The sequence below is a fragment of the Magallana gigas genome, chromosome 2, assembly GCF_963853765.1.
Source record: "Magallana gigas chromosome 2, xbMagGiga1.1, whole genome shotgun sequence".
Classification (NCBI taxonomy): Eukaryota; Metazoa; Mollusca; class Bivalvia; order Ostreida; family Ostreidae; genus Magallana; species Magallana gigas.
In genome coordinates, this window is record NC_088854.1 from 58,694,538 (window position 1) to 58,705,878 (window position 11,341).

General features: G+C 37.7%; 1 protein-coding gene across 1 annotated transcript; it reads left to right on the forward strand.

The window, feature by feature from the left end:
• The first annotated feature begins 7,045 nt into the window (after window positions 1–7,045).
• LOC117681250 (uncharacterized) lies at window positions 7,046–9,081 on the forward strand. Its single transcript, XM_066072271.1, has 3 exons — window positions 7,046–7,375; window positions 7,525–7,946; window positions 8,418–9,081. Exons 1-3 carry the CDS (start codon window positions 7,046–7,048, stop codon window positions 9,079–9,081), a joined length of 1,416 nt encoding a protein of 471 aa, XP_065928343.1.
• The last annotated feature ends 2,260 nt before the right edge of the window (window positions 9,082–11,341 follow it).

An 11,341-nucleotide genomic window follows, 5' to 3' on the forward strand; every position in this document is an offset into this window, starting at 1 on the left:
TACTGACATCTGCACTAATCAGACAATCTTCGTCTAACATTTTATGCCTTTCTGACACGTCAATGATAGCGTCCACCAGTTTTTGCTCGGCGTTTTGTTATAAATGTCCTTTTCATAATAAATGGTTTCCTTCTGGGTAGGCTAAGGTAATAACATTAAGGGGGATGTGCGGCCATCTTGTACATTTGAAAATAAAAATGTAATCATTTCTTGAACTGGTTTGTTTCTGCACAAACCTGGCCAAAACTGTTGTCTAAATATGAAAAGGGAAAAAAATGAGTTTCGACATGTTGTTTTGTATGCAAATTATGCATGCATTTAAGAACAGAACAATGCTTTTAATTACTAAGAACAGCTATAGAAATGCGCAGCTGCAGACTTATTTTGAAGATTTAAAAATTGGAAAAAATAACAGGGGTTAATAAGTGTCTTCTCTACAACCATTTGTTGAAAAAAGGATAAATGTTGCACATTACGGGGAATGTGCGGCCATCTTTTACATCTGAGGATAAGAATGTAAACATTTCTTGAACTGGTTTGTTTCTGGCCGAAACTGGCCAAAAATGTTGCCAAAAGATATAAAAGCAATAAATATGAAGTCCTTCATGTCATTTTGTTTGAAAAGTATGCATACAAGAACAGGACAATTTAGTCCGGACTAAGCCTACCCCTGGAGGTATGCCTTTTTGAGAAACGGGCTCCAAAATTCCTTGCTGGTGTGATAAGGAAGATTTCATTTTCTCCCTTAAATCAACCATGGACTCCTTACAGGACTGTAGTCCTGGACCTTAGACCCTGTGGTGTTCAACATCAGAGTGGTTCTCCCAATGGAACTTCAACATTGTATGACCAAGTCAAAATGCTAATAATTATTCCAGAAATTAGTACAACCTGAGTATGGCAACATTTGATGATACTTTTATAAAATAATCATATGATAAGTGTCTGTCAATGATATGTAAACACAGTTGAATATCATAGCAACATGCAATAATAACAAAATAAATATGGCGCACACTTCTGGTCAATCATTTTTGGTAAATTACTTCTTCCTAAGACATTTAATAAATCAGCACTTTTTATCAAATACAAAAAGTACCATAGAATAATAATGCTCAAAGCAATATTATTCTAGATCTAATACAGGGCTTTATCGATAATACAAACTGGGATGTAAACTTCCACGCAAAAGATACGCTCGACTGCTCACACAGGTATATTTAACAGGTGGACGCTGACCAAGATTATTTTTAGCTCAACAATTAAACAAGAATTACCATTCGAATGCACAAAAATACTGCATAAAAACGATGAAATATACTTGCCACGGTCTGCTATCCGAGACCGCTTATTAAAAAGGTTCATGCACAATGCATACTGCAATAATGACGTTCAGTACAGCAAATAAGAGCTGCCCTCAAAACCGTGTCTTGTCACACGCCAATCAACCCGGGGATGACCAGGTGTCAGCAGTTCTGCCGCGCTTTTACAGAGAATTATGGGTAACCGTAGTATAAAATTAAAGTGCCACGAAGCTAGCCTGATGCTAATATACAAATAATTATTACAACATGTATGTCATGGCTAATGATGCATGATTCCTCATTTTGTCAGGTCATTTTTTATCATTTTTTTTATTCACTTCTGAATGAAATCAATTCCCGTCAGTATCTTTAGTACTGATTAAGGTAATTATGAGTATATTTTGATTATCAGGCACTCAACAAAACATAAACCCAATCATTCATTTACTGATGGATTAATACGTATTACAACTAAATTCAATGTGCCGGAAGGGGTTTAGATAACCAAATTTAGTTGACGATACTAATCATGTTCTTTTCATGCATTATTTACCATTATTTATTTGCATTTAGCGCTCTGTAATTGCAACCATTCCATCTTTTTATATAGGAGGCTCACGAAACCATGAAGACAATGCAACTTTCTTTGTCAAACAAGTCAATCAATTTTTTGAGAAATAGTTCCAATGGTTCTTTTTCAAAATTTTAGATCCTTTAATATTTTGCAAGAATAATTATGAAGGGTAAAAATATGTATTTATAAACATACGTTTTATTCCCAATTCCATGAAATATACAAGAGTATGGATTTTAGGCAGACATACAACGCTAATTCATTTTTCTGGTGGTAAATTTTTCATGAAAACAAAAACTCAATCTTGTTCATTTCAAAATAAACGGGTATTTACCTGCATTTTGATTATTACAGATAACCTCTCTAAGAAGAAACTGTGTGTTCTAAATTGGATGACGAAAACTATTACAGTCAGTTCAAGCATATCTTTTACAACATACACCATAGCATAGCATAGCATTGAAATCTCATAGCATAGCATTGAAATCTCATAGCATAGCATTGGAATCTCATAGCATAGCATACGATCTCATAGAATCGCATTCGTCATATTATACCATAGCATACCATAGCATAGCATACAACATTATTCTAACTCGGTTTTAAATGTTTTTATTTGAAAAAAATAAATGTTTACATGATAGGTTTGTGGTAAACTTTGGCTTCTTGTTATTTTACTTCGAAATGTGTGGAACTCTTTTGTGTATGGAGGCGTTTTTGTTCAAATCTCATAGCATACCATAGCATAGCATAGCATACCATATTATTAAGCCCTTCATTCAAATTTCTCATAGCATAGCATACAAATCTCATAGCATAGCATACACATCTCATAGCATATCATTAAAATCGCATACCATAGCATAGCGTTAAATTGTAAAAGATATGCATGAAATGACTGTACATAGGTATGAATAAAGACTTTATGCAAACAACCAAGTCTTCAGCAAGATGAAATCTAGGATCCCCAAAAATACCTTTCGTGATCATTCCTCTTTATCTTATTTCTTTTCTACTCGTTAAATGTCACCTGTAGGATTTTTTGTGAACGGTACTGAATGAACAAAAGAAGATGCAATTTTAAAGCAGTGTCTCGTATGCTCTTCTGATTACGTACCGGATATGTTGTGGTTGATAAAACTTCGCTGATTATTATGGAAAATCTTGCCAATATTCAGACCTGTTGAAACGATTGGTTTTTTTAAAGCGCTAAGCATAGCTCAGCGCTTTATTGTCGTTAGACTTCTACTTCCGGTGCAACGAATAACCGCCCCCTATGAGCAGACGTTTACATCATTTAAACTGGTTAGGGAACCAGTTTCAGGAGCTTGTGCACATAACTGCGGCTAGTACGGGCTAATGTGAATTTATTGTACGGGGCTTACATACATCATTGCAGGGGCCACCACGCAGTGATGAGGAAATATATTGCGTATACAGAAGCTGAAATGTTATATACATATATATTTTATACTTGTATACAAACAGAAGCTGTGTTAGCGCTTTTCAGTACTATCAGTACTTTGATTATTTAATGCTTTGATAATTCATTAATGGATTACCTTTTTTTCTCATGCACGTGAATTATGAAACAAAGCATTGTATTAGCAGATCTAATGTCTTGATAATTCTTTTTATGAAAATGTTCCTCCTCATGATATAGCTTTTATATGTTTTTACAAGCGTCTCCAATTTAAATGCTAGAAAGGTATAGCAAACCAATGGGCACGTATTTGGTCTTAGTCTCATAACTTTTTAATGCTCAGCAATTATTAAGTGTAGTCGTAATTAGGGCCCCGCAAGGATTTGCGGGTGCCCTATAGTAATCACTCTGTCTGTCCGTCCGTCCTTCTGTCTGTCCGTCTGTCACTCTTCCGTCCACAAATTTCCTGTTTTTTTCTAATAACTTTTTTATGGTTGCCCAATCAAGTTCAAATTTGGTATGGTAGTTCAGTAGGCAGAAATACATATTTTGATGCTAAGTTTGGTTCTCTGTGTCTTCTTGTTTGGAGCTGGGGTGGTGGGGTAGATTCCTAACCATGCATAAGAATGAATGGGCAAAGAGAGATACTGCTGAGAATGAATGGGCAAAGAGAGATAACTGCTGAGAATGTTACCATTGTATACATGGAAGGCTGTGCAATATTTGTCCTTTGGGATTAATTAACCTTACACAGGAAGAAAATCCTAAGCTTTATCTTTATCTGTCACATTGAGATTAATTACTGCACTGCCTGTGTCTGCAAATGAACTTTGTTTTTAAGTTAAGGTCAATTTTGAATGATGTCTTGTTCATTTCAAAATAAACGGGTTATTTACTTTTTCAATATATTTTCTTTAGAAAAACAAAACTAAATTATTTGTGCGTCATAATGTTCAAATACTGATAGATTTTTAAATATCATGATAAGTGCAAATGTTAGGAAAAGCTTATAAAGCTTGTTTTGTTGTTCCAAATCACACACACTAGCATTGGACTTTAAACTACCATACTTGAAGCATATTGCTCGCTCCAGTAGTAAATAATTCGCCTCTCCCTTTTTAGCTCACCTGAGCTGAAAGTTCAAGTGAGCTTCTTTTTTATCACTTTTTGTCCGCCGTCCGTCCGTCCGTCTGTCTGTCTGTCAACTTTTTACATTTTCGACTTCTTCTCCTGAACCACTTGGTCAATTTCAACAAAACTAAGCACCAAGTATCATTGGGTAAAGGGGATTCAAGTTTGTTAAAATAAAGGCACACACCCTATTTTAAGGGGATTTTTCAAAAATCTTCTTCTCAAAAACCATTTGGCCAGAAAAGTTGAAACTTGTGTGGAAGCATCCTCAGATAGTGTAGATTCAAGTTTGTTCAAATCATGGTCCCCAGGGGTAAGGTGGGGCCACAATGGGGGTCGAAGTTTTACATAGGAGTATAAAGAGTTAATCTTTGAAAATCTTCTTCTCAAAAACCATTTGGCCAGAAAAGCTGTAACTTGTGTGGAAGCACCCTCAGATGGTGTAGATTCAGGTTTGCTCAAATCATTGTCCCCGGGGGTAATGTGGGGCCACAATGGGGGTCGAATTTTTACATAGGAATATAAAGAGAATTTTTATTTTAAATCTTCTACTCAGAACACGACCAGAAAAGCTGTAACTTGTGTGAAGTATCATCAGGTAGGGTAGATTCAAGTTTGCTCAAATTATGATCCCCGGGGGTAGTGTAGGGGCACAATGGGGACCGGTTAAATCTTTACAAAGGAATGTATTGAGAAAAATCTTTTACTATAAAAAAATATTTTCTTAGAAAAGGTTCAACATTAGTGAAAGCAACCTTGGGTAGTGTAGATTCAAATTTGTCAAAATCATATTTTTCAGGAGTAGGATGGAGCCATATGGGGTGGGGGGTCCAATTTTACAAAAGAAAACAGTTAAATTCACCAAAATTCAAATGTTATAATATATGGTTTAACTTATATGCAAGAATTTTGACATATTTTTGATTCTTTTAAATTGTTTAGACTTTAGCCTCTGAACAGTTCTTGGGCTTCACAAGTTTGATGTAGGTTCATATCCCATTTGATTTAGATCTTATTGAGAACTGTAATGCTCAATATGCGAAATGACTATTGTAGTGTCGTGTATTTTATGAATACTTGTCGTATGACTTAATGTGTGTCTGTGTATCCGTTTTATGTACGAGTTAAAAAATGTATGCTACCTCCAATGGTGTTTAGCACATGTTCGCAATCTAACATTATCAGATAGTACATTGGCGACGAAGATAAACCAAGTTATCTGAGGTGAAGATGAAATCGATTGAAATTGGTGGTATTCAGAGATTCGATCCGAATGGCGATGTGAACAATGTGGGATTTCGGTGGAAGAAATGGCTGCGCGGTTTCGAGCTGTACGCAGTGGGGAAAGGCGTGACAAGGGCAGATCAGAAGAAAGCCCTCCTTTTACAATCAGCAGGAAATGAGGTACACGATATTTACTTCACACTCACGGAAACGGAACCAGGTTAAACCAGACTGTGTACGACGTTGCGTTTAAGTTATTAACAGACCATTTTTCACCTATGACAAATGTTCCTTACGAACGATCACTATTCAGATCAACGGGCCAACAGATAAACGAAACCATAGAAGAGTTCATTACTCGTTTACGCGAGAGAGCAGAGTACTGTAACTTCGGAGGAGGAACTGATGAAATGATTAGAGATCAAGTGATTAAGAAATTATGAGAGATCAAAGACTTGACACTAGAAAAATTGAGACAAACGGCCCAGGCAATGGAATTTGCAGATAAGTAAGCTCAGGTCATGGAGGGTAAAGATCCTCAACAGTCATCAGAAAATCAGACCTCTTCAATGAATCGAATTCAGCATGCACAAGAACAAGTATTCCTTTTAAAGGAATGATATATTGATAGCTAGAAGCAATCAACATGATCAGTTTGATGTAAAATAATAAAAAAAAGTACTGTATTTTTACAAAATATAAAATATTTTGAATCTGTACACCATATTTTCATTATTATAAACCGTCAACAAATTTAATTTTGAAATAAATTTGGGAAAAGCCGTTCGTAAACCCCTTGTCTAATTTTATATTTTTAACGTAATTATTAAATGTTGATGTATCTTCTTCTTCAGCATTAACACGTATACAAAGAAAAAGTTGTATTAAAATAATTTAATGCGACTGAAAAACATTGAATGCCATCATAACTTGCTATTGAGGTCGCATTATAACGTAACCTTGTTTATAAATCAAGCCGTCTTCCTAGCTACTATTATGCAACATCAATAGATCGAGGTCAGTTTATGGAGCATCTTCTTATGATTGAGGTCAGTTCGTCGAGGTCAACTGCATTACTGAATGAATCTTTCGATCGAAATTCTTACGCGTGAGACAAAATGTGCATTCTTGAATTAACAGGTCGAACTGTATTTTATGTATGTTTGCATTTCTTAAGGTAAATGAATTGAAATAAAACCGAGTAAAATGTTATTTAAATACTAAACCAAACTTCAAGTTTTTATAAGAACTACTTATGCAAGCGGAAAGTGTGCGCAAGTGGAAGCATTTGCCGGATGCCTCATATGGACACAACAGTGATCGGCCGAAGCCGATCACAACAAACACATGACTAACCAAATATGCTATGCATGTGGGAGGAGAGGACACATGAAGAAGGACCCTGGGTGTCCGGCATTGAAGCGCTCCTGTAACAAGTGTGGGAATGTCGGACATTTCGAAAAAATGTGCAAAACTGGAAACTCAAACAAACATTCCAAACGAAAACCGTCAAGGTATAGAGTACGAACTGTTGATGTGAATGATGATTCGAGCCATGATACCGAGGATGTTCAGGAACAGTATGCATTTAGTATAAGTAGCAGTGGATCAAAGGACAGTTTTGTTCATGTAACTGTAGGTGGAGTACTGGTGAATTTGTTAGTTGACTCTGGAGCAACTGTCAACGTCATGCGGCAGAAGTTATGGGAATCTCTGAAGGTAAAGAGAGTAAAGTGCATTAGTAAGAGGTCCTCGAAGGAATTGTTTGCGTATGGTGGAAAACCCCTAACAGTTATTGGGAGCTTCCAAGCAGATGTGAGCTTGTGCAATGGAAAGAGTGTAAACACAGACTTTTTGTGATTCAAGAGGAGGCACCTGGTATTCTGGGGAAGGACACAGCTGTGAAACTTGGACTTTTGAAGCTTGAGTTAGCTAATGTTAACAGTGTAAATGACAGAAAAACTGAATTGATGTCGAAGTTTCCATTGTGTTTTACTGGCATTGGAAAACTGAAGGACTATCGTCTGAAGATTCCGATTGATCCGGAGGTGACACCTGTGGTACAGCCCCTTAGACGAATCGCATATCACCTGAGGAAAAAATTGGAGAAGAAGCTTGATGAGCTAGTACAACAGGGCATCATAGAGAAGGTTGAAGCACCAAGTCCATGGGTCTCGCCAGTTGTTGCTGTGCCTAAGAGAAATGACATTCGATTATGTGTGGACATGAGAAAAGCAAACCAAGCTGTCATGCGTGAGCGATACCCTTTACCTACCGTGGAAGAAGTTCTGCAAGATTTCAATCAAAGTACCGTGTTTAAAACTAGACATTAAGCTAGCTTATCATCAGATAGAACTGGATCCTAAATGTCGTCACATCACTACATCCATGACGCATAAGGGAATGTATCGTTACAAGAGACTAATGTTTGGTGTAAGTTGTGCGCCAGAGATGTATAACAAGATTATACAGCAGGCACTAGATAGATGCGATGGAGTGCAAAGTATATTCGATGACCTTGTTCATGGTAAAACAACAGAAGAACACAACAAGAGATTAGAGAATGTTCTTCAGCGACTGTGTGAAAGAGGACTTACCTTGAATGCCAATAAGTGTCAGTTCAACATGACACATACAGAGTTCATGGGACACATTCTGTCGAGTCATGGTATTGGAATGGCCAAAACGACGATATTTTGAACGCACGTCGACCAAAGACAGTTTCAGAGGTGCGGAGTTTCTTAGGACTATTGAATTTCAGTGGTCGTTTTATTCCAAACTTGGCGACTATTGCGGAACCACTCAGAAAGCTGACAAGAAACAATGTTCCGTTTAAGTGGGAGTACGAACAAACTAAGGACTTTGAAGAGTTGAAGAAACAACTAGCCCAGCCTGAAACTTTAGGATATTTTGATCCGTCTGCACAAACCATTGTAGTTACAGATGCGAGTCCAGTAGGTCTAGGAGGTGTTCTTGTTCAGAAACAAGGTTCAGAATATCGAGTCATAATGTATGCAAACAGAAGTTTGTCTGATGTGGAGAGGAGATATTCGCAAACAGAGAAAGAGGCATTGAGAATCGTCTGGGGATGTGAAAGGTTTCATATGTATCTCATCGGATCCAAATTGGAGTTATGGACAGACCACCGTCCCCTGGAGTGTATTTTCTCACCAAGGTCCAAGCCGAGTGCTAGGATTGAACGATGGGTTCTTCGCTTACAATCATTTGACTATGTAGTGAAATACATCTCAGGAAAACGAAACATTGCAGATTCATTGTCAAGATTGCTCTCTAGACCAACTGAAAATTCATCAGAACAAAATGGAATCGAAGTCTATGTGCACAGTATTGCGTTAGCAGCTACTCCGATAGCGCTGTCCACCAAGGAAATTGAACGCGCGTCAGAAACGGATGAAGAACTGTGAGATGTCCGTATATGTCTTCTTTCTAGCCAGTGGGAGCGTTCTAAATTCAAGGAGTACTTATCTGTGAAATATGAACTTTGTGCGATTGGCCAAGTCATTTTACGTGGGACTAGAATTGTTATTCCAAGATCACTGAGAGCTAGAGTACTAGAATTGGGACATGAAGGACACCCCGGCATTGTTGTTATGAAGAGAAATCTGAGGTCCAAAGTGTGGTGGCCTGGCATGGACAAGGATGTTGAGAAAGAATGCCGTACATGTTATGGATGTCAAGTAGTCAGCATACCAGCGAAACCAGAACCGATGCACAGAACCCAGTTACCAAGTGCACCGTGGGAGCACCTAGCAGAAGATTTTTTTGGTCCATTACCTTTGGGAGATTCGTTGTTTGTTCTTGTTGACTACTATTCCCGATACAAGATTGTTGAAATAATGAAATCCACAACAGGAGAGAAAACTGTCAGCTGTTTGAAGAAGATCTTTAGTGTTTATGGATTGCCATTATCTATTACCACTGATAATGGTCCTCAATTCGTCAGTGATGTATTTTCGAATTTCATGCACGAAAATCAATTTCAGCATAAACGTACTACTCCATAATGGCCTCAAGCCAATGGGGAGGTTGAGAGGCAAAATTGATCCCTTATGAAGAGGATAAGAATTGCACAGAGTGAAAAGAAGAACTGGAAAGAGGAGTTAGAAACTTACTTGTTGATGTACCGATCAGCGCCACATTCACTTACTGCAATCCGTCCAGCAGAGTTGATGTTTGGTAGGAAGATTCGAACCAAAATACCGCAAGTATGTGACTTTCACATTGATGATTTCGAAGTTCGTGACAGAGATTCAGAGCTCAAAGAAAAAGGAAGAGAATACAGCGACACCAAGCGTGGAAGTACCGAATCCGATATTTCACCTGGAGATAAAGTTCTTGTGAAACAAACACAAAACAGTTACAAAATGACTCCAACTATCCGACCAGAGCCGATGACAGTGAAGGCCAAATATGGGAACAGTTTGACTCTGGACGCAGATGGGGTTGAATACAAGCAGAACATTACTCATGTTAAAAAATTCCTTGAAAAACATGATGACCCACAGGAAGTCAAGCAAAATGACGTGGAATCCAAAACAATTACAGATGATAATGAGAAAATCAAAATGCGGCCGAGTGATACCGAGAAACCTGGAATTGTGGAACCTGAACATGACATAGAGACTACAAGCAGACCGCAAAGAACGCGAACTATTCCTTTGCGTTTCCAGGATTATGTGATGGGGAAATGACAATTGTGTTCATATTTTTGTTGACTGTAAAGTGATAGTCATTTTGATTCTTTGTTCATGAGATTATTTGAGGTTTAATTCTGAACTTTAAGGAACTTTTATCTTCGCTAGCCAAGGGTTTTCGGTCCACTTTGCTCCCCATAAACCCTTGGCGGATTTCATTACGAAACCTCGGTGATGTGGTGGCGCTATCTAGCGAGCAACTTGAGTTGCGCCCCTTGCATATTTACATTTTAATCGAATTAAACAACGGGTTATATACACACTACGGCATTAATACAACTTGAAAACATGTTGACTACCGAATATCGGAACATGATTAATGATGCTATTAAATACAATTAAGTTTAAACCTAGGGAAAGCACGGAATGTTTTATTCATAGTGTTTTGTAAGGACCTGTACGGGAGTGAAAAAGTCGCCGATTTATATGAAAGCTTTCATGCCATAAAATCAGGCATCGTTGTCGTGAATATTGCGGACCACAGAAATTAAATAAAACAGAGCTCATTGAACCTTTAAAAGCAATAACCATAAGCGGGAACGTATATACTAACGGGATAGGCAACTTCTACATTCGCCATGTTTACTTCCCATGCTATCACGCGAGCCTTGACAAGTTTGTAGAACTATGGTCAATCCCAGTAAAATATATAGGTTTTTAAAGCGATCTGGTTAGACCATCGCTGGGGAGGCACTGTATTCAAGAACTTGTGTCTCAACTTCTTAAAAGCACCGAATGTTTTACCAAAGATCACACAAGTGTTTTCTTTTAAAGTTTATATTTACAAGCACTGCGATTGGATCAGCTACTCGCAGCTGCAGCCAATCATAAAACGAAGCTTGTCACCGAGTTTTTGTAATGAAATCCGCCAAGGGTTTATGGGGAGCAAAGTGGACCGAAAACCCTTGGCTAGCGAAGATGAGGAACTTTTTATTTTGGAAAATGAATACAGTGTTATTCTTTTCAACTG